We start from the raw sequence: 24,463 nt of genomic DNA, 5'->3' as shown, positions 1-24,463 counted from the left end.
AAGGATCTATTCTTGGACCTGTTTTGTTCAACATCTTTACCAATGATTTGGATGAAAGAATAGAGAGAATGCTTATAAAATTTGCAGATACTAAATTGGGAGGGGTTGCAAATACAGTAGAAGACAGAAACAGGATACAGGATGACCTTGACAGGCTGGAAAACTGGGCTAAAACCAATAAAACAACATTGGTACTTACCGTGAGGGGTCATTCTCCTCTGAGTACAGGAGGACATCTTGGGTGCTTTCCACCATCTTGTCAGGGAGGCAGGAAATAACAGTCAGTTAATATGCAAAAAGCATAACATAAGGAACTGTAAAGAACTGTAGAGCAGCAGAAGAAAATGAAATAGATATAGCAGAATAGACCCTAGTATGAGCGATGCAACGTGGTGGGCAAGATGTCCTCCTGTACTCAGAGGAGAATGACCCCTCACGGTAAGTACCAATGGTCGTTCTTCCTCTGAGTTGGAGGCCATCTTGGGATCTCCTATAGCAGTAAATTAATGACTGGGTGGGGCATTGCTCTCTTCTAGGACCACATGTTGTAAAACCTTTCTGCCAAATGCTGCTTCTGCTGAACTGTAGGAGTTTAATTTGTAGTGTCGGACAAATGTTGAGATAGAGGACCATGTTACGGCCCTGCACACCTCGTCTACCGAGGCATAATTGTTAAAGGCTGCGTTAGTTGCAGCACTTCTAGCTGAATGTGCTGTAATACCTCTGGGCACTTCTAATTCCATCTTGTAGGAATTCCAATATGTCTTGAATTGATGGATTTAGTGGATCTTTTGCTTTTCTGCGACACCACCTATGAAAAGCTTTCCAAGTGGTATTATAAATTCTAATGGTGGACTTCTTTCTGTGTCAGTGATCTCTAAAGAATAACCTAACTTAAGGAATGTAGACCGTTCAATTTCCACACGGTCAATTGCAGCCAATCTGGATGTGGATGCCAAATTGGACCCTGCGTCAACATGTCTGGAACGATCTCTAGCCGGAGAGGTTGAGTGGTTGATAGCCTTTGGATAGATGAGAACCATGGGTGTCGTGGCCGCCACGGGGCTACTAATATGACCCGTGCTTTCTGATGTTGTACCTGTCCAAGAAACCTTGATAACACCGGAATAGGGGAAGGCATACAGTAGGCCCTGAGGCCAACTCACTGTCAGTGCGTCCACCGCTGCCGCAGCTGGGTGAAAAAATCTGGTGCAAAAGGTTGTTACCTGGTAGTTGTCGTGAGAAGCAAACAGGTCCATTATAGGTTGACCAAATTGTTCGACTATCTGCTGGAATATTAACATCTTTAATCTCTATTCCCCTGGTTGTATGGCCGTTCGGCTGAGATAATCTGCTTGAACATTGGCAATGCCCTTGATGTGTTCTGCCCTGATGGAAAGAAGGTGGTGTTCTGCCCAGTTGAATAATGTCTTTGCTTCCCTGGACAGAGCTGACAACCTTGAGCCCCCCTGATTGTTCAGGTAGGACTTTGCAGCCACATTGTCTGTTCTTACTAGTACATGCTGTTTCTGTACCTGATCGTTGAAGAATAATAGGGCTAGGTGTATTGCTCGTAATTCCAATACATTGATCGGCAGTTGGGTTTCTGACGGTAACCATCGACCCTGCATTGGTATGTTGTCGAGCGTTGCTCCCCAACCTAACAGACTGGCATATGTGAACAGCTGCATCTCTCTGGGAAGATAGTAAACTCTACCTTGTCACAGATTGGAACCCTGGACCACCACATCAGAGATTTCTTGACCTCTAATGTGACCTTGATCTGTGGATTCTGTTTTGTCATGATCTGGTACTGGTGAGGGTGGATTAACCTTTGTAACAGTCTCATATGTAATCTGCCCCACTGAACTGCAACTATGTTTGAAATGAGCAAACCCATCAATTTGGCTAAAGCCAATAATGGAGTGTGAGTGTTCCGAATGACTAAATTCACGAGTTGCTTGGTTTTCTGTGTCTTGTCGTTCGGAAGAAAGATAGAGTTCTTTCGTGTATCTATAATCATCCCCAAGTGTTCCAACCTTTGTGTTGGTTCTAGAGAGTTCTTGGCTATATTTATAAGAAAGCCGTGTTCCTATAGATACTGCATAGTTGCTTGGACATCTGACAGAGCTTTCCGGTTGGACGCTGATATGATGAGAGGTCTTCTAGGTATGGATGAACGTGTATCCCCTGTTGTCTGAGATGTGCCACAACATTTACCATCACCTTCGTGAATACTCTGGGGGCCGTGGCTAGACAGAACGGAAGCACTCTGAATTGAAAGTGTCTGTTCCCCACACAGAACCGAAGGAACCGGCGATGAGATAGCTGGATCGGAATGTGCAAATAAGCTTCTGTGAAATCCAGTGAGGTGAGGAAACCTCCTGGTTGTAAGACCTCTGTGATTGACTTCAAGGTCTCCATATGAAAGTGTCGTAGATGAATGAATCTGTTGAGAAACTTTAGATCGAGTATTGCTCTCCAGTCCCCGTTTTTCTTGGGAACCGTGAAGAATATTGAATAAACACCTCGACCCCTCTGATCTGTTGGAACGTGTTCTATGGCATTGATCTCTAAGAGATGTGTGATGGCCTTATTCATTTTTTTGTAGAGTTCTTCTGGATCAGGGACACCAGAAAACGTTCTGGTAGAATGCTTTTGAATTCTGTTGCATACCCGCATGACACGATTTCTAATGTCCAGCAATCTGTTTGGGAAGCCTCCCAAGCATCTTGAAAATAATGAAGTCTTCCCCCTACCAGAGTTGAAGTCCAGTCATGCCTTATTGAATTTTGGCTTCCAGTCCTGCTTGTCTCTATGTTCTGAATTCTGCTTGTTGAATCTAGGATTATTGAACCCTTTTCTGAAGGGTTGTCTTGGTTGGTTCTAGGATGATCTCTTGTTATCTCTATAGTATCTTGATCTGGCCAATGTGTGTGAGGAACGAAAGGACTGAGAATAGAAGCTTCTTCTGTCAGTTCTGCGAATGTTCCTTGGCATGGCTTTCTTTTTGACTTTGGTTTCCACTAAGATCTTATCTAAGGCACTACCAAAGAGCTTTTCTCCTTGAAACAGATATGATATCACGATTTGTTTGGCATGGTTGTCTGCAGGCCATGCTCTAAGCCAGATGCCTCTTCTGGCTACTGCCCCTGACGCCAGACCTCTGGAACAGAAGGTGAGGGCATCTAGAGAAATGTCGGCTGTGAACTCTGCTGCTTTAAGTAGTCTGGTGGTTCCCTCCATCAATTTCTTATTATTTTCTGGTAGCAACTGAGAGAGTCTCCTAGCCCAGACTATGGCTGCTCTAGATACAATAGATGATGCAGTACATGCCTTAATTGCCATAGTTACCACCTCGTGTGATCTTTTTAGGGCTAGGTCAATTTTCTTGTCCCAATTGTCTCTAATGGAACTGTGCCCATCTTCTGACACCAAACCCAGATTTTGAAGAGCCATCACTGGTGCATCCACTACTGGAACCTGCAATATTTCGTTTGCAAAAACAGGCAAATCATATAACTTTTTTACAAAGGCAGGAAACTACCGATTAGAGTTAGGTTTTCCCCATTCAGCTTTTAATTGTCTCTCAAAGAATTGTGGAAAAGGGAAAACCTTGGTAGTCGTGTGTGAGCCTGGGAAAAACTCCCTATCCCCAGTAGTTTTATTCCTGGGATTGGTATCGGTACTGGGATTCTCCTACCCAGAGGCAGAATCTTGGAGCGCCAGTGCTGCCATGACCCTGGTTAACAAATACTGATAGCCATCAGCTTTAAAGCAGCGAACTGACTGCTCTGGGACACAGACATCCTCTACCTCCTCATCTGAAATAAAACTCTCTTGATCTTTGGATTGTGCCTCCACATCCAAATGATTCTCCTCTGAATCTTCCTATAACAATCTAGAGTTAGAGATCTCTTTTCTGGCTGCCTTAGTTGGCCAGTTGTGCTCTCTGGAAAGATTTTTCTCTGGGCGCCTTGAGGAGGAAGAAGGAGGGGAAGGAGATCTGGATCCCACTGACCCCATGCCCATAGCCCCTGATTGACAGGAAAAACAGGTTTCCTACCTGTAACTGATGATCTTCGAGTGGTCATCTGTGCAGTCACACTGATGGGAGTAGGCGCCAGCGCCGATCTCGATCGGTAAACTTCAAAAGCTGCGGATTTCCGCGCCGACGTCCCAGTGCGCATGCCCGGAGCCCCCCTCCCCCGCGCATGCTCACTGGGACAGGAGCGGACATCCCGCCAGTTCCTTCTGACCGCCACGTTAGCCCCTCAGGAGGGACCGTCAGCAGCGGGGAAGGTCGGGCGGGTAGTGTGACTGCACAGATGACCACTCGAAGATCATCAGTTACAGGTAGGAAACCTGTTTATCTTCTTCGTGGTCTCTGTGCATCACACTGATGGGAGACTAGCAAGCTCAAGCCTACCTGGAGGCGGGTGCGACGGTCCATCACGAGGAGACGGACTGCAACACAGCGTGGCCCACGGCGGAAGCTCGTCTCTGCCCCAGGTCCAGCGCGTAGTGTGTCACGAAGGTGTGAGCTGATGCCCAAGTGGCAGCTTTACAGATGTCCTGCAGGGCCACTCCCTTCATGAACGCAGCCGAGGTTGCCATTGCTCGCGTGGAATGAGCCCGTAGAGGGCCGGGCAGCGGCCGCTTGTGGAGCATGTAGCACAGGCGAATCGCCCCCGTGATCCATTTGGACAGACGCTGCGAGGAGATCCGCAGGCCCGTGGAGGGTCCAGCGTACGACACAAACAGTCTGGGGTCTCTCCGCGACTGACTTGTGCGGTGGAGATAAAAGGATAGCGCCCGCTTAACATCCAGGGCGTGAAGGCGCCGTTCTGAGTCATTAGCCGGCACCGGAAAATAAACCGGCAGAAAAATTTCCGAATTCAGGTGGAACGGGGATACCACCTTTGGTAGGAACTTAATGTCAGGGCGGAGCATCACCCCGTCCGCTGAGAAATTAAGGTAGGGGGCATCGCAGCGGAGCGCCGCCAGCTCCCCCACCCTCCTCGCCGAGGTGATGGCCACCAAGAAGGCCGTTTTCCAGGCCAATAGGTGAGGAGAGCAGGAGGCCATAGGCTCGAAGGGTCTTCCCGTCAAGGCCCTCAGGACCAGGGGCAAGTCCCAGGCTGGGGCAGGGCTCCGAACTGCCGGGTACAGTCTCATCATGCCCTTGAGGAACCGCTTTGTGTCCGGGTGCGTGAAAACCGACCGGCCCTCTATATTCCGATGCTGTGCCGAAATGGCCGCCAGGTAAACCCGCACGGACGACTGGGCGAGGCCCTTGTCCAGCAGCGCAATCAGGAAGTCAAAAATCACGGGCAGTCCCGCTCTACTGGGAGGTACAGAGCGACTGGCCGCGAACTCCGCGAACTTCGCCCACTTAGCCGCGTACGACTTCCTCGTGGATGCCTTTCGCGCGTTCATAATGACAAACTGCGCCCTGTCCGAAATCACAGGCGCCATGCCGTCAGCCTGAGATGTGGCACGTCGTGATGGAGGATCCTGCCCTGGTAGGAGAGGAGAAGGTCCGGGGCCTGTGGGAATCGGTAATACCTCCCCTTGGCCAGTCGTAGGACCAAGGGGAACCAGTGTTGTCTCGGCCACCATGGCGTCACCAAGATCCCCTGTGGGCGTTCCCGTAGAAGTTTCTGCACGACCTTGGTTAACAATGGGATAGGTGGAAACAGATACACTGTGTGGTGAGTCCAGGGGATTAGGAGACCGTCCCCGAGGGCCAAGGGGTCTGCACCCCCCCTGCAGCAAAACAGGTCGCACTTCGTATTGTGCCTCGTAGCGAACACATCCAGCTCCGGTGTCCCCCAGCTGTGGAAGACCGGATCCAGGAACTCCGAGTTCAGTTCCCACTCGTGAGACAGGGCTCCTCCGCGACTGAGGAAATCTGCCTGCACATTCTTCACTCCCGGCAGGTGGGCTGCTTGTAGGGAGACCCCCAGCGATCTGCACAGCTCCCACAGCAAGATGGCCAATTTGCAGAGGTTGCGGGACACCGTCCCCCCTTGCCTGTTGACGTACGCCACCGCTGTGGTGTTGTCGGTCAACACCGCTACTGCTTTTCCCTGTAGAAGAGTCTGGAAGGAGAAGATGGCGTGGAAGATGGCCAGGAGCTCCAGCAGGTTGATATGCTGTTGACTGTAGCGACTCGGCCACCTGTCCCCCACGCATATTCCCCCCATGTGGGCACCCCAGCCCCATAGGGATGCGTCCGTTGTGATCGTTAGCACTGGTACTGGTTTGTGGAAGGGGGCTCCCTCCACTAGGCACTGTTTTTGACCCCACCAGCTTAGGGACTCCATCACCTCCGGCGGTACCGTTAGGAGTCTGGAGTACGGCTCCAGGTTGCATTTGAAGCTCCTCAAGAACCAAAGCTGTAGAGTCCGCATCCTCAGCCTTGCGAAGGGGAGCACCGCCGTGGTGGCTGCCATAAGTCCTAACAGTCTCTGGATCTTTCGTGCTGAAACCACCGGATTCTGCCGGAAAGCCGCTACCATTTGCACGATGGCATTCGCGCGGTCTGGAGGGAGGAATGCCTTGCACTCCGTTGAGTCCAATATCGCCCCTATGAATTGCACGCGTTGTGCTGGCTGGAGATGGGACTTCTTCTGGTTTATTTGGAGTCCCAGTTCTTCCACCAAGGCAAGGGTGATTTCTATGTGCCGCAGCAAGGACTCCCTGGACTCCGCCACCAGGAGCCAGTCGTCGATGTACGGGAAGAGTGTTACCCCTTGCTGTCTCAAGTGAGCGGCAATCACCACCATCACCTTGGTGAACACCCGAGGGGCCGTGCATAGTCCAAAGGGAAGAGCCCTGTATTGGAAGTGCTCCTCTCCAATTGTGAAGCGGAGGAACTGCCTGTGGAAGGGATGGATCGATATATGGAAATATGCGTCCTTTAGATCGAGCGTGGCCATCCAGTCCCCTTGTCCCAGCAACGGGAGGATATACTGTAGGGTTGTCATCCTGAACTTGTCGCATCTTACGAATCGGTTCAGGGCCCGCAGGTCCATAATTGGCCGACGACCCCCGTCCCGCTTCGGGACTGCAAAATATCGGGAGTAGAAGCCACGCCGGAGTTGTTGCATAGGGACCCTCTCTATCGCGGCCTTGTCGAGGAGGGAGCATACCTCTTCCCGGAGGGTTTGCGAAGGAGGGGTGTAAACAAAAGTCGGGGTGGGTGGGGGGTTGGTAAACTCTATCCCATAGCCCTGTTGAATAATTGACAGCACCCAGCGGTCCGATGTGATGCGGGCCCAGGCAGGGAGGAAACGTGCCAACCGGATACTGTGCAAGTCCACAGGGCCATACAGGGGCGGGAGGCAGTCAAAGGCCCTGCTTTTGTTTGGAACCCTTCTGCCTGGGTACCTGGGTAGAGGGTGGCGAGTACTTAGGTTTCTGCTGGTACTGGGGCCGCGGAAAAGCTGGCTGCTTGGAGCGCCATTGCCGCTCTGGCGACTTTGAGTAGGGCTTCTTGTGCCACGTCTTTGGCCACTGTCTCTTGGCTGGAGTGCGGGGGCTTGTTACTCCCAGGTTCCGAGATGTCTTTATACTTTTGTCTAGCTCTTGCAAGACCGAGTCCGTGTTTGAGCTAAACAATCCCGAGCCATCGAACGGTAGATCCTCCACGTAGGCCTGCGTGTCGTGTTGCAGTGCCGTGGAACGGAGCCAGGAATGTCTGCGTAGGGCGATAGCAGTGGTCAACGTTTTGGCGCACGTGTCCCCCGAGTGTTTTGCTGAGTTCAGCTGTTGTTTTGCGAGGGCCATGCCCTCCTTTTGCAGCTTCCTCAGTGAGGTCTTCGCCTGCTCCGGGATGGAACCAAGAATGGTGGAGACCTGGTCCCATAGGGCATATTGATATCTGCCCATACAGGCCGCATAGTTTGCAACTTTGACTCCCAGTGAGCCTGTGGTATACAGCCTTCTTCCTATTGCATCCAGTTTCCTACCCTCCTTATCGGGGGGCGTGGAATGGGTCTTTTTCGCCTTAGACGAAGAGGACACTACCACTGAGTTCGGTCTCGGGTGCACGTACAGGAACTCTGCTGATGACTCCTGGATCCTGTACATATGGTCCAACCTGCGAGAGGACACAGGCGTGGACGCCGGCTTGTCCCATGAGGACTTGGCAGTCTGCAACATGACATTGGTTAGAGGCAGTGCCACAGCGGTGGAAGTGTCTTGTTGCACGATGTCGAAAACCGTATCGGTAACGACCGGTTGTGGCTGGACCGTCGGGAGCGAGAGGGTTTGAGCCATCCTCTTTACTAAGTCGCCATAGGACTTGAGGTCCTCCGATGGCGAGATCGGCTGTTCCTCCGAGGTCTTTCCCGGTGGCGATGGCTCATCCGGCGACGAAGGCCCTCCTTCGGGAGACGAACCCCCCGGCGACCTGGGAGACTCGTCCGGGGAGTCGGACAAGTCCGATGGCTGCACCGGCTTCGATGGAGATGCTGGGGCTGTCGGGGTCGACCTCGGCTTTAACGGTGGGGTGAAGTCTTGCTCCTTCGTGCGTGGTTCTAGGGGTTTCGACACCGACGCCGACGGGGCCGTCTTCACCGTGCGAAAGGACGTGCGGGACCGGTAAGATGTCTCAGAAGCTAGGTCCCATTCGGGTTGTCGCGGCGGCAGCCATGGGTAGTGAGGCTGCATTGGGTAAGCCCCATACAAATACTGCCATTGTCTCTGGTCCCACGGGACGTGGGACGGGGCTCCACGAGGCGATCGGCCTTCGTCCTTGCCGAGGGGAGATCGTGACCTGCTGGCTGAACGGTCTCGAGGCCGATCACTCGGTCTGACCAGTGGGCTTCGCTGTCGAGGGGTGCTTCGGCCGAGAGGGCTGCGGTCGGTACCGACCCTTTGGCCCGATTCTATGTCCGAATCAGAGTCCGAAATGACCAGCTGCGTCGACCTCGAGTCTAGAGGAGTGCCGGAGTGGCGTATCGGGGACGCGAAGAGCTTTAGCGGAGGGACTATCGGAGCCGAAGGGTCCACGGGAGACACCGGTGCGGAGAGCGGCGCCGATTTGTGTCTCTGTTTCTTGTCCTTCTTCCCCTTTACAGCTGATGCCCCTTTCTCCTCCTTGCGCCTTTTAGCTGGCGTCGAGGATTCCGAGGTTACCGCAGCGCCCGACTTTTTCTTAGGGCGGTCGGTGTCGGGAGGGGTCTGGTCGGTGTCGACCGACTTCGGTGCCGACTGGTCGGAATGACCGGAGGGCTGTTCCGCCTGCTCAGCCTGCTGGCGACGAGGGGAAAGAGCCTGCTCCATCAGTGCCGCTGCAAGTCGGGCTGCCCTGTTCTTCCTCGTTTGGCGCGAAAACTTGGCGCAATGAGGACAGGAGTCAGGACGGTGCCTCTCGCCCAGGCACAGTAAACACAGTTCGTGCCCGTCCGGAGGGGCGATTTTACTCCCGCACGAGGAGCAGCGGCGAAAGAACCCCCACCGTCTTTCCATACGAGGGAAACGAACGGCGGGGAAAACGAAAGTAGGGAGAGGGGGCCCCGCAGGGCGGGAAAAAACTACCCCGCTCTCCCGCAGCTATACTAACTATCTAAAACTACACTATAACTACAACTATAACTACAACTATCTAACTAACAATAATAGAAGAAAAAATTCTATCCAAGAGTAAGTTCACCGACCGTAGCAGAGAAGATCGACTGATCAGCGCGGCGGTCAGAAGAGAACTGGCGGGATGTCCGCTCCTGTCCCAGTGAGCATGCGCGGGGGAGGGGGGCTCCGGGCATGCGCACTGGGACGTCGGCGCGGAAATCCGCAGCTTTTGAAGTTTACCGATCGAGATCGGCGCTGGCGCCTACTCCCATCAGTGTGATGCACAGAGACCACGAAGAAGATTAAACATTTTTGCTCTAATTGTTTGCTGGAGCATAGTCATAAATTCAATAGAAAATGGCCCTTTAGGGTACAGTACATTACCACTTTGTTGTATTAGGGCTGAGTCGACCTTGGAGGCGTGATCCGATAGGGGTTGGCCTCCTGTATTGTCTCCCGCCGGGAGATTGGTAACCATCCCAAGGGGCAAAGCATAAGGCTCCTGGCGCCTGTCTGGCGAAACGCGTGCCAAAAATCCTCCTTCAAAATGGCTGCCGTCAGATGTGAGCCTCTGGTGAGGAACTTCAAGCCCTTCCATTGAAGCCCCTGGACGTTTCAGCCCACGGTGACTAAAGTCACTAAAATGGGCAACATTGCCGGGAACCGCAGCAAGCTGGGAAGACATACCGGTCCCGGGGTCCACTCCCACAGCCTCAGTGCGAGGACTTACGGAGGACACGTCTTCTAGGAACTCATCCCTGAAATTTTCCATCCACTGCTCTTTGCCACACTCCGCAAGTGAAGGCAAGGAGAAAAAAAAAGTCAGCCGCTTTAAAAGCAGCCGCAGCTGCGCCGCTCTCCCAACTACTGTGAAGGTGTGAAGGCAGATGGAAAGTGAAAGTAGCTCAGTGTAACAGACTGGAACTTAAAAAGATTGTTAGACAGAGGAGTAAGGTTGGGAAAAAAGGAAGAATTAGATTAGGAATAAAGAATAGGATTAAAATTGCTTCCTATCCTCTAGGAGCTAAGCTAGCTAATTGCTCTTCCTCTAGAGGCAGGAAAGAAACTGAGGAGATCTGGATGCTCCAGGGTCAAGGAAGAGGAAGAATTATTCTATTTCCTGCCTCCCTGACAAGATGGTGGAAAGCACCCAAGATGGCCTCTGACTCAGAGGGAGAATGAATTTTAACAGGGATAAGTGTAAAGTGCTACATTTAGGTAGGAAAAATCCAATGCATGGTTATAGGATGGGGGAGACTTGTCTTAGCAGTAGTATGTGCGAAAAGGATCTAGGGGTCTTAGTGGATCATACACTGAACATGAGTCAACAGTGTGATGCGGTGGCTAAAAAAGCAAATGCAATTTTGGGCTGTATTAACTGAAGTATAGTGTCCAGATCACGTGATGTGATGGTATCGCTTTACTCTGCTCTGATAAGACCTCACCTGGAATATTGTGTTCAGTTTTGGACACCACATTTTAAGAAGAATATAGACAAGCTGGAATGGGTCCAGAGGAGGGCGACGAAGATGGTGAGGGGTTTGGAGACCAAGTCCTATGAGGAAAGGTTGAAGGAGCTGGGGATGTTTAGCCTGGAGAGGAGGCGGCTGAGAGGTGATATGATTACCATCTTCAAGTACTTGAAGGGCTGTCATATTATAGAGGATGGCGTGGAATTGTTTTCTGTGGCCCAGAAGATACGACCAGATCCAATGGGTTGAAATTAAATCAAGAGTTTCTGGTTCAACATTAGGAAGAACTTCCTGACTGTTAGAACGATTCCTCAGTGGAACAGACTTCCTCGGGAGGTAGTGGGCTCTCCTTTCTTGGAGGTTTTTAAACAGAGGCTAGATGGCCATTGGAGAGAAATGAAGATCCTGTGAATTTAGGGGGAGGTGTTTGTGAGTTTCCTGCATTGTGCAGGGGGTTGGACTAGATGACCCTGGAGGTTCCTTCCAACTCTATGATTCTAAGTTTCTGTATATCAATAACTTAGGAAACAAATGCTGTAGCTTTTAATCCTGAAGTTGTGCATTATTGCACATCATCTATATACTTGCCAATAATGCTAAAAGGAGAAAATTTTCCCTTTATAAATGGCTTGTAAACTCTGCAGGGTGTAGGATTAATTCTTACGCTTTTCATTAAGGGCCTGGCTAACTGGCAAAGGTGAAAAGAGGTGGTTTGGCATGATGGCTATTTCAGTTAATATAAATATTTAACATAACTTTATGTTTCGGATACTAGTAATTAACACTCTTGGAGTTTAGAGGACAATCAGAACAGGAACATTATTAGAAGTGAAGTTTAAGAAGACCATAAAAGGGAAGCTAGTTTTCCCCAGTGATAATGTTTTGGAAAACTGATCACTTTTAAGGCTTGAATCATATGAACAAGTGATATGAATGCTAAATAGTCTCTGCCATGGAATGCACTTCCTCCTCTGCTAAGCATTCTGTTTTCACAAGATCAATGGGCTGTTGGCCAACTGTAAGTTTTTGCAGAAGAGGAAATGCACTCCATGGCAGACTATTTACGGCTCATGGAACTCATTCACAGGATCCAAACCTATGCCTTTTGGTGAATTAATAATAGTTTCTGTAATTTAAAACATGTCAATTTTGCTAGCCTAAACTAGTGTTTAACAGATTCATAGCACTGGGATAAGATCCAACCAGATGTTCTGCTGGTGAAAAAGGCAGAAGGAAGGTTGCCTTTGGCAATCGAAAAAGGGTGAGAAGATCATGGGACATGCATGTACAAAAGTCAAGTGGGACAGAGGTTCTAATAAGAAGGGGGAATTGGTAGAGACTGAGTGAAAAAAAGTAAATATACTTTCTCAAGGCAATCTGGACAAATGTTGCCACTAATCCAGGCACAAAGCAAAATATATGTACCACATTAACCATACTTCCTTAGTATGTAAAAGATGTGAAATAAAACTGGTGAATAAGCAAAGTTGTACTTCAGCTTCCCATTTGTTATCAGAATGAAGTATAGAAAAGTATAAACTTCTTTTTCCTTTACAGAATAGTTAACTATATATTTTCCCTATACGGTGAAGATAATAATTTATGCATTCCATATTGTGTCTATTGTATCTACATTTCGTTCTGACTTTACATTCTAAATCTTAATTTAAGAATATGAGAACAACCTTAATGGAGGCAAAGTTGGATTTTAAAAAAATTCAGATTAACCTCCAGAATTAATGTGCAATTCTGCCTGCATTATTGTACTTCTGTTGATGAAGAAATGGTCACCCCCCCATGCTGTCTGCGAAAGTTCCTTGACAACCAAGAACAGGAATACTTTGGAGGAGGCTCAGTGGGCTAAAGCAAAAAGCCCTGTTCTGAGAGCTTCACTCTACTTGTGGTACATTGGATCCAACTCATACATGGTATGTCTTAATTATTATTTATTTATTACATTTGACTTATATCCCGCCCTCTCCGCAAGCGGACTCAGGGCGGCTCACAGTATCATATCTACACAGTTAAACCAATAAAATATATAAAACCATAATTTACATTTTCCAGTTTAAAAACATATTACAATTTTTAAAACCATTATATAGTGCTGAATCCATACATTATAAGCGGCATTAAAATTCCAAGCAGTGATCACCGGCATTCTGTGTGATGTCCGGTGGCAGCCGTCTTTTCGTCAAGCATCGAAGGCCTGCTTCAACAACTCGGTCTTACAGGCCCTGCGGAACGCAGACAGATCCTGCAGGGCCCATATGGCTTCTGGAAGGGCATTCCAAAGCTCTGGTGCTGCCACCGAAAAAGCCCTAGATCTTGTCACGCATAACCTGGCTTCTTTTGGTCCGGGGGCAGAGAGTAGGTTTTTTGCCCCTGAACGCAGTGCTCTCTGGGGGATATATGGAGAAAGGCGGTCCCGTAGATATGCAGGTCCCTGACCATAAAGGGCTTTAAAGGTCAATACCAACACCTTGAAGTGAACTCGGAACACAACAGGTAGCCAGTGCAGCTCTTTCAGCACTGGCTGAATGTGCTCCCATCGTGGCAGCCTCATTAGCAGCCGTGCTGCAGCATTCTGCACTAGCTGTAGTCTCCGGGTTTGCGTCAAGGGTAGCCCCATGTAGAGAGCATTACAGTGATCTATTCTTGAGGTGACTGTAGCATGGATTACCATCGCTAAATCGTTGTGCTCCAGGAAAGGAGCCAGCTGCCGCACCCGCCGAAGATGAAAATTCATTTAATACACTTCAAATTGCTGCTTTACTATTCAGCAGGTGAACTGTATATGGCAAATAATCCATAGTTTCTCAAGAGTATCATTCTGGTACTGCAGCAATCCCATGGGATTTTGTACATTCAGATAATTGTATTATCTTTGTATTCAAAATGCTGTATGTATATATTTCACTGCTTTTCTTTACAAATGTAATGATTTTGTGGTGTACAGCTAAAGTAGCTTGGGAAAGATAATTTCTTGACTAGCAAATGAAACATGAAGTAGGTAAAGTGATATAAGTTTGTTGATATGGGGACTAAAAAGTTCTTCTCAAAAATAAGATTCAAATTAGAATACACTAACAGTAGAAACTGATGACAGAATTTTGCTTTTCCTTTTCAATTTGAATTTCTACCATCTAGTGTTATGCTTTAATCCTGTGGACACACCTCTACATAAAACATCAGAGATGCTAGGTAAGACATGCGATCAGAAATTAGTCAATCTTCTGTGGCCAAGAAAACAAAAAATGCACCCTTAAAATGATAACTTTATCATTATATCTCCACTATAGTCGTTTTTCATTTGTCACAGTGTTTCCCAAAAATGAACCTATAATGAACAAATTCTTAGTGAATGTAGGAATGAAGGAGAGGGAGAACACAGATACATAAACAAAAAAGGAGACGGCAACAGCAAGTGTAAGAATCCCTCCATTTTTTTAGATTACAGCAGTTCTTGCTTACCTTTCCTGAAACTATTTTTTCATAAATCTGGATTGGTTGATCTGCAAAAAATGGAGGATATCCAGCTGCCATTTCATAAATTAACACTCCTAAGGCCCACCAGTCCACTGCTTTGTTATAGCCCTGGTAAAGGAGAAATAGTACAATTAGTTTAAGTAGTAGTTTTTCATAAACCCTGAATGTTAAGAACAAAAAACGTGGTTATACAATTATGCAGTAAGCCATCTTTCATTTTCAGAAAATTTGGTAACTCTAAGTCATTTCAGGTGACTTCTACATGAGAACCAGTTCTAAGACTAAAGTAAAACAAACTGTTAATCGCCATTTAATTCTGTTGGTAGATTATAGTGATGACCAGCTGATCCAAACACAGAACCAGTCTTCTGTATATGTGCCACAGAATTCAATATTATTATTATTTTTAAATCTTCAAAAATACTGAATAGCCTGCATTTTATTTGCATTTAAAATCAGCAACACTATTTAAATTTTTGAAACAATTTGCAAGCACATAAGCACTAAGATCTCATCTTCATCAGTGGTGACATGTAATGTCAAATTTCACTTACATTTGATGAAGCAGCTACATTTCATTAATAAAACTGTGCTAACTAATTCTGTCACCCCAGACCTCATTGCTTTAATAAGAATTTGCTTCCAAATTGGTAAATTTGGGATTACAAGCCTCTTCTCTTAAACTTTAACTTCGTGCAATATCTTGAAATACCTTGCTGAGAATTATTTCAGGTGCCAAATATTCTGGAGTTCCACATAACGTCCAAGTTCTGCCTTTTACTCTTTTTGCAAATCCAAAATCTGTGACCTAGTAGTATAAAAAAGAAATACTACATTAAGATATGGAGGGTACTTCTTTTTTAAAAAAGTAATGACTTGATCTTTCAAAAAGTGTTCACAGAAATACTCCCGTGTTTTATGACCAATTCAAAAGGAGTTAATCTTGATTATTATATATCATTTAAAGCAAGAATGCAGACAACAGATAATCTTCTGTTAAAAACCATACATATACTGTGAATTAGCCAAACATAATCCCAAAAGGCATCCTATGCTTAACATTATGCATATACGGATTTGTCAATTCACTTTTTGATTAAAAGTAACTGAAATTGTAAAACCACTGCGATCAAGCTTCTGAACTCCTTCTAATCAATAGCTTATTAAATACTGAAAAGTTTATTTTCCTCATTGTCAACTTTGTTAGAATGAACATATTTAAAGCATGCTATGTCCATATTAAAAGCAAGGAAGATTCATGTGTACCATCTAGTATACATTTGCTCATATACCTGGATATATCCTTGCTGGTCAATTAAAAGATTTTCAGGTTTTAGATCTCTGTAGATGAGGTCTAGTGAATGGAGGTACTCAAATGTTAGCACTATCTGAGCTGCATAAAATCGTGCATGTGGTTCACTGCAAAGAATAAAAAAATTAGGTTTTTAACAGCAGCAATTCAGAACAATACAATTATTCTGTTTTGTATGTTACAGTATACACTCTGAAGTGGAATGCACTAGAATCTATGCTTTTCCTAGAAACAAGTATTTCCTGAAATAATTTCTCATATCAATTTTATAAAATAGAATAAGAAGAGACTTAACTGTTCTAGAGATGGACATAAACCGGTTCATGAGGCAAAATTCAGCACGAGCTTGGGAACCAATGTTTTAATTGGTTTGGCTTGGCTATTTGAGCCATGTCATTTAAATCTTACAGTAGAGTGGCACGAGGCCCACTGCTGAGCTGTTAGGTTTAAATGGTTGGCTGGCAGGCAGCTATTTAAACCTAATAGCTCAGTGGCAGACCCAATCAGCAGTTAGGTTTTGTCCCCCCTTCAAAAGTATGTTGTGGGGAGCAAAACTGAATGGTTACATGGCTATCAGGCAATTGAACCTAAAAGCTATGCAGAGCAAGGTCCGCCACCTGGACAAAGAGGGAAGGAAGTCCTTTCCCAGGCGACCCCCTCCCCCCCCCCGCTTCTCCTGATCCTGTGAGCTGTGGCCGTGAGAAAGGTGGAAGGGAAATCCCTTCCAGAGTTGTCCCCGCACCTTTTCTCCTAGCCACAGCAAGCTGCAGATGGAAGAAAGGGGGAACCAAACTTGCCAGACCGGTTCAGGTCCATTTGGATCAGTTGGGGCTTGGTCTGTGGAGCACTTCAAACCCCAAACTGCCCTTTTTAGTTTCATGCCCATCCCTAAACTGTTCTATAATATTAAAACATTTCAAAAAAACTGCCAAAAGTATGAGAGAACTTGTTTTTCAAAGGCATTTCAGAAACCCTATGAGTTTATACAGTACAAGGAATATTTAGAAAATATTTCCTGATCCTTCAAAAGCCAAGGGCTGCTACCAAGTCTCCTCCCTACCCACATTTCACTTAGTACAAGTTTTCATAAATTCTGGTTTCCTGAACCCATCTTACCTGAACCTTCCAATTCTTCTTAGATGTGAGAACATTTCACCCCCAGGAACATATTCCATAACCATATATAAATTAGAATTGTCCTAAGAGAAAAGGAAGAATGTTCATTTGGGAACCTAGGAATTCTTTGAAATCAAGTACTTCACATTTTACTTAAAATAATTCTTGTACTAAATATGAAATGAAAAGTCAGAAGTTCTAGACAAGAAATATTCACGTTTGACCATGAACTCCAGCTAATGATGTTGTCAAATGTTCTAATTGCTTGATCTGGAATACAGATTTGCCTATTTTGTAAATCTCATATGTATTTTGATGTTAGCATTATTTCCTCCTTACAGTTTTTTTCCTGGTTTGACTAGTATACTAGGAATAAGGCTATTGTGAAGAATAATACAATGGGCTCTAGAAAGAGGCTCTGGGTGAGTGACCCTCCCTTGCTGTCTTCCCACCCACCCCCATGGGTCAATCACTGATGCAGTGCACTACAGCCAATGAGAGATCTGAATTGGGCCAATACTATGATGATCATTGTATTTCAAGTTTGTTGGACTTGGACATTGTTGTGTTGTTGCAGAAGAGTGAAAAATATAGGAAGAAAAATTGCACGATTGCAGCAACAGTTTTAGAATTTGCAACTGAAATATGCATGCATCCGGAACATGCAAGCTTTCTTCATGATTCCCAGGGGGCAATGCCTAGCATCTCACACTATAAGTGCACATATGCCATCAGAACAAGTCAGAAGACAAATCTTAGAACAAGGTATTCCCCTCCACCCAGTGTTTCTTAGTAAACTTAATTGAGATTCTATCCTGAATCAAAGTGGAGGAGACTTCACTCATCACTAAATGAAAGCTGATCAGACTTACACATTGTTCTCAAAGTTTGAGATCGAGGAGTGACATTACAACCAATCCCATTTTAGGATTCATTTGATAATTCTCTGTGCAATGAAAGATGTACAGATCTGTGGGCTTTTATATTCTTTAAGATCACTCCTCCAGTCCCTGAAGGTTGAAATAATTCTAGATGGGTAGCCCTTTTAGACTGAAGCAACAAGACAAAATTCCAGTGGGTCTTTAGTGACTAACAACATGGATTCCAGCAGAAGCTCTTGTGAGTCAGAGCTCACTTCACCATGTTGCTATGGAGATTTTTTTGGATCCATCTGAGATCTAGAGGACAGTCTGTAGTTTAAATAACTGGGAAGTCTAAACCATTTCTTCCTTTACTGAACAAAGTTCACCATTAAAACCTAATCGAATAATAGATACAAAACTATAGAAAGACAATGTGACCACTGATACATTCTAATTTAATGTTTACCTTAAAAGAATACTCCAGTCTTACAAGGAAAGGAAAGTTCACTGCTTGTAATATTCTCTTTTCATTCAGTGTGTGTTCTATTTGTTTCAGTTTGACCACCTATGGAAAACACAATCCATTAGTCAAAAACAAAAAGCCCCAAACAAATGCTATTTATGAAGGAAAGAACAATGTAAGAAAGAAATACTAAAGAATGGTGGCAAAAGTCATACGTAGCCCTAATACTGGCTGAGAACCTATACCTTGCTTCTGCAGCCCTTCATCTGCTGTAAAGCATATTCCTGTGACGCTAGTTGCCTTTGGCTCATTTGTAAAATATTGTCATGTAAGTTGAAGCACCTAGCGCAAGAGAGCTACCTCTGTAACAGAACCATGGTATCGATACAAACCACTGTCTGCTGTACATGAATAGTTTTTCTCTTTTGCTTTATAGAGTTTGCTTCATCAGTAGATGTATCATATAGCCTCCATGCCTATCCCATTTTCAGCTCTCTACTGAGACCATCAAAGAAAGATTAAAACTATTCTAGCAAAGATGGCTTATGTACTACAAGCACTACAACAAGAATCTAGTGTCCAGAAGGTTTCATATCAAACCCATCAGTTAAAGAGAAGCACCTTTTCCTAGAAATATAAGCACTACTATGCACAGCATGTTTGTGCTTATGTTACAACAGGAACTGGTGGTGGGCATTAGCAAGTAGCATGATGTAAATTTTAAAGCTTAAATTGACAGTGGTCAGAATTAACATTAAATGATTAACATTTTCCTGTAGAGCAAAAAGATGTTCATTAGGTAACCAATCACAGTTTCTTACTTTTGCTCCTCTTCCTTCTCAAAAGAGGCTTCAAACTGACAGGTAATTTACAGATTATGTGAATTACTGACCAGGGATTTCTGATCCTTGGTTCAAAGTGTTGGAATATTTGTTGTGAAGTATTGTCAAATACTTCCATATGATTTATTTTATTAAGATGGGTGAAATGTCTTAACAGATCAAGCCCATTCTGGAGAAAGGATTCTCATTTTCAAGCTTAATCAACATAGTGAAGGACTAAGTAAAAGGCTGTCATGTACTACTCCTTAACTGTTGATTTCTTTCTTCCTTTCATTACTGTGACATTACCTATGATGTTCTGCAAATATTGAGAAAAAAGTTACCACAAGCCACAAGGAATTGAGGGAGAGGGGAAATCCCATTTCCTTCTTGCCGGTCACATTGCCCTCTATTTGTTTAAGAAAGGGCATTATTTCCCTACAATATCTGCACACATGAAGATGTTGATCATGTTTTCAAAGCTACAAATTATCTGTTTTTCAAAGAATAAGATTTTTCTACACACCTACCGGTAGTAGTATCATCAGTTTTGCTCTTAGCTCTGTATGGCCTCACTGTGGATTTTTTGATCGGGGGGGGGGGCATACTTGATTGTTGATATATGATATAGATCTATTATAATAGGGTGGGTCCGGCCATTTTACTAAACAAAGTTTGAAGCCTTCCTTTAGCTAGTCCTTTAGCTTCAACATAAGCAGCTCACTGTTCAATGGAACAGCCATTTCAGCTGAAGGAAGGCAAAAAACTTTACTGAGCAGAGTGGCTGTATTCATTCTGCTGGATGGCTGAAAAGTTACCTGCTCTTATTTCAAACAAATGCCATATGTTCCTTCTGTAAGGAGCAGGGAGTGGTCAGTCCTAAAGCAGACTATGTCATCTACAATTCTGCCTTTCCTTGCCCAATACCCTGTGTTTCACACTCTGCAGATCTTCTTTTCAAAGACCTACCATTCTAGTCTGGCTAAACTTTAAAAATTTCACTAAACACAACCCTCCACCCAGTGAAAGCTATAAAGCTTAATCTATATCTTCCAAGCTTGTAAATGACATTCAAAGTGTACTGTTTTGGACAAGACTATTCCAAACCCTTTTTTTTCATTGCATAAAGCCCATTAAGGTTTGTTGCTTAGAGGCCTTCTCCTAGGTTTCTTCCTTTTTCTTTGTTTGCTGAGCATGACTGCCTTCTTTTGGTGAAGACTGTTCAAAACCATAGCCAAGCATGGGGCAAGGGGAGAAATAGATTGCATAGTAACTCAGGCAAATTTATTAGCCCCTGAAAAATGCCCATTTGGCTTTGTTCAGCAAAGTCTGTCAGATGGCTGATACTATCCAACATTCCATCTGTTCTTAGACAAACTACCACAGTTAGCTAATTTCATTACAGTGAATGCACAGAGCTAGAGAAAAAAAGGGAAGGAGCAGGGGCATACAGATACACTGACTAGCACAAGGTTCTCAACGGTGGAGAATTGGGAATGATAAAAAATGCAAAATTTCCAGCAAATAACAAGGTGGATAGTGTGCATCTCAGTTTACATACTTGTACAAGTAGCATATACAAGAGTATGCAATGCTTAAGATGGTAGGCAACTATGGCGCACTTTAGACACCAGTAACAAAGGGGCTGCTTCAACACATGTAGCTCCCATGGGTTTGGGGGAAAGTTCTGACAACTTAGCCAAATGGATGGAATCACATCAGCTGGACTTCAGTGACTGAGACAGTACATCCCCCTCCTACCCGTGCTGCCTATTCTGGGTGAAGGACCAACGTGATTTGGGTCATTTAAATATGCTCCAGCCAGCTGATAGTTCTTAAGAGCAAGTAGGTCATGCAACTAAAGGAACATCTCATTTCCCCCCAGCTCCCACAGTGGTTCTTTGCTTCCTGACTCAAGCTTTCCTCCCCCTGCCCCCCTCTCTCTCTCACACACAGGGAGCTTTGTGGCTGTTTAGTGTGGGAGAGATACAAAGACAAGCCTCTCTCTCTCTCTCTCTCACACACACACATACACACAGCTTCTGCTTCCTTCTCCGAGGTTGCTCCTCCTCTTCTGGGGAGGAAGGGAAGGGGGTGGGAGAGAGAAGGAGAGAGAGAACAAAGTTGTTGGAGTTCCATGGCAGCTTTAAGACCAACAAAGTTTTATTCCAGATATAAGCTTCTGCGTGCAAACACACTTCTTCAGAGAGAGGGAGGATGGATTCTTCTGACAAGCACAATTTACACTGAGAATATTATTTTGGCTTATTCTGAAAAATTAAAAAAAAATGGATTTCTCTGTTCTCATCTGGATTTTAATTTTTTCAGAAATACTCCTGATTAGGAATCAGAACACTTGGATTGGTCTGTATATATTGGATAATGGAGTGATTTCAAATGATAATAGCACACATTGGTAAGGAGACAGGAAAACTAGCTTTCAGTTCAGTCCTGGATGATGCATTGTCTTGATCTTCATTATCAACTGCAATTCAGCAGGCTCACTTTCTAATCTCCCTTTGAAATTCCTTTGTAAGAGCACTGCTACACTAAGTTCAGCAACTGAATGCTATGGTTTCTAATATCAGATTTATTTCCAGTTATTCTTTGCATCCTTCTGGATGGAACTGAGACCTAGATTTCCTGTCTCATTACCAATGCTGGTATCTCCATGCCTACTTCCCTTTGCATATCACACTTAATCCAATCAAGCCTGCTATTGTCATTCACCTGCTATGGCCATTCAGCATCTGAAATCACCTTTATAGAGTTTATATCTCCAATACCTCATACTACATTTTATAGCACACACTGGCCCAGCTCAACAATCCGTCCCTTGGAACAATGAGTTTGACACCTCTGGCCTACATTATCTGAATAATGCATAGCCAAACATAATGAGGTTCAGTTGACAGCGTTAGATTATTTTTCAAATCTCGATTTAATCAATATAGAACCTTGACATTTTAATTTAAAAACAAAATTCTGAACTCAGACATTTCAAATGTTAAGATATATGAATAAAATCTCGCATAAAATTTTGCTCTTAAAACTAAAAAAAGGCTAAAAAATTCCATCAAGATGAAAGTAACACATGCAGTGCAACTGATTTTTCTGTTCTAACCTCCACAGCTTCATGTGCAGTCTTTTAGCTATGATGAATATATTATCCACCATATCCATTTATTAACACTTCACAGATCTACCCTGTACTAATTTATGGTGGATCTCTTCTACTCAGGAACAATTTTTTTAAAACCTCTTGAACTACAGCTGATTAAGTTACTCAACTGTGGTAACTTTATGTAACACAATTAAAACAAAGTGAAAACTGGTGCGCCGTGTTTGCACCTTAGATGGGGAACTGTTTAATTTTCCAGTGTTGAACAAGTGCAGAATAGTCCAAGCAAAGTCATATAAAAGAAACAGTACAGTATTGGCTCAGATTTGCAGTGAACTAAATTTGGAAGATAGCATTCACCAAACACACCAAATCATTATTGCCAAACACACCAAATAATTACCAAACTATACAAACTTTTTGTTTATCCAGTATCTTCATGGCATAATACTGTTCTGTGGATTTATGTTTCACCAGCATGACTCTGCCAAATGACCCTGTTCCAAGTGTTTTTAGCCTCTCGAAGTCATCTAAGCCAGCAGTATTCTAAATAAGCACATGACAAACAATAAAATACAAAAAAAACATTTTATGACAATTACATTAAAATACATTTATTTGTTTCCTGATAAACATCATATTGTATCATATTGCAAATCTGAACAAAAAATCAGAACTAGCTACTGCTTACATTCCACATTCAATTAAGGTATTGGTGAAAATAATCATCACTAACAAAAACGATATAGTGTTTTGGAATTGGATAAACAATAATAAAATCAGCCTCACTAGGAATGGTCAAAAATTGATTGCACAGAGTTACATATTTCACATATTTATTTATTTATTTATTTATATCTAGACTTATATCCCGCCCTTCCCACCGAAGTGGCTCAGGGCGGCTCACAACATTTCAATTCACACAATTCAACTTAAAAACATTTACATAATAAGTTAAAACCATAATTAAAATACAAATAGGAATATGCCAATTCAGCCTCTGTCTCAGTTATCACTAGGCATCTATATCCTTGTCCCATGTGTGGGGGGGGAGAAGGGAAGGAGGAGATGCCAGGCTAGATGTAAAACCTTTGCTGTCCTCAATCATATGCCTGATGGAATATCTCTGCCTTATAAGCCCTGTGGAATTTCACTAGATCTCGCAGGGCATGGATGTCATTTGGCAGAAAGTTCTATCAGGTTGGTCAATGACAGCCAGATGTCTTTTGGGCCAGGGATCACCAGTAGATTCAGCAGAGTGCAGTGTTCTTCAGGGAGACAGTCCCAAAGATACATGGAACCCAAACCATTTAGGGCTTTAAAGGTTAATACCAAAACCCTGAATCTGATCCAGTACTCCACCTGAAGCCAGTGCAGTTGGCAAAGCAATGGTTGGATGTGTGCTGTTTGTGGGGTCCTGGTAAAAACCCGTGCTGCTGCATTCAGGATCAATTGGAAGTTTCCAGATCAATCTCAAGGGTAGCCCTATGTAAAGTGAGCTACAGTAATCTAACTTAGAGGTGACTGTTGCTTGGATTACTGTGGCTAGGTTGGGGTGGGATAGGAAGGAGACCAGCTGCCTGACCTGGTGTAGTTGGAGAAACATCAGTCTGGCTACATCTGTAATCTGGGCCTCCAAAGGTGACATCGGGAGGCATCCAGAATCACACCCAGACTCTTGACAGTTGGGGCTGGTGTTAAAGGCACGCCATCAAGAGCCAGGAGTTGGCACCCCAGTCCTGAGTCTCCCATTCTCAGTCACAGAACCTTCATCTTAGATGACTCTCAGCTGGCTCTGTTCCAACCATCCCACCACAACCTCCAATTCCTTAGCCAAATTCACTGGGGTGGCATCCATCCATCAATAGATACCGCTGGGTTTCATCAGCATATTAGTAACACCCCAGCCCAAAACACCATACCATCTGGGCAAGGGGATGCATGTAGATGTTAAACAACATTGAAGAGAGGACTGCCCTCTGAGGGACCCCACACACCAATGGTTTCTAGGTGATACCCTCTTTCCTAGTGCTACCCTCTGTCCCCAAAACAGGAGGAATGACATAAGCCACTTCAAGGCTATTCCACAAACTCCTACGTTGGTTCACCATCCTCCTGCCCCTAGAAAGACTTCTCACAGATCTCCCTAATCTGGTCAGTGTTATGAAGAAGTGAGTGGCTCCCACAGATTTCTTTGGAGAGCGATTTACAGGACTACAATCTGGAG

General features: G+C 44.9%; 1 protein-coding gene across 3 annotated transcripts in view; it reads right to left on the bottom strand.

Annotated features, from left to right (window-relative positions):
• The window catches only part of PRKACB (protein kinase cAMP-activated catalytic subunit beta), a 97,663-nt gene that overhangs the window by 15,624 nt on the left and 57,576 nt on the right, over positions 1–24,463 (bottom strand). For all 3 annotated transcript variants that reach the window (XM_060232113.1, XM_060232112.1, XM_060232114.1), the window contains exons 3-8: positions 22,654–22,782; positions 18,298–18,396; positions 16,969–17,051; positions 15,833–15,959; positions 15,253–15,348; positions 14,526–14,648 (exon numbers count right to left, since the gene is read on the bottom strand). In XM_060232113.1, coding sequence (XP_060088096.1) covers positions 14,526–14,648; positions 15,253–15,348; positions 15,833–15,959; positions 16,969–17,051; positions 18,298–18,396; positions 22,654–22,782 — 657 coding nt within the window. The remainder of the gene's footprint in view (positions 1–14,525; positions 14,649–15,252; positions 15,349–15,832; positions 15,960–16,968; positions 17,052–18,297; positions 18,397–22,653; positions 22,783–24,463) is intronic.

Source organism: Heteronotia binoei, chromosome 2 (assembly GCF_032191835.1).
Source record: "Heteronotia binoei isolate CCM8104 ecotype False Entrance Well chromosome 2, APGP_CSIRO_Hbin_v1, whole genome shotgun sequence".
Lineage (NCBI taxonomy): Eukaryota > Metazoa > Chordata > Lepidosauria > Squamata > Gekkonidae > Heteronotia > Heteronotia binoei.
This window is presented reverse-complemented; position numbering and strand designations above follow the sequence as displayed.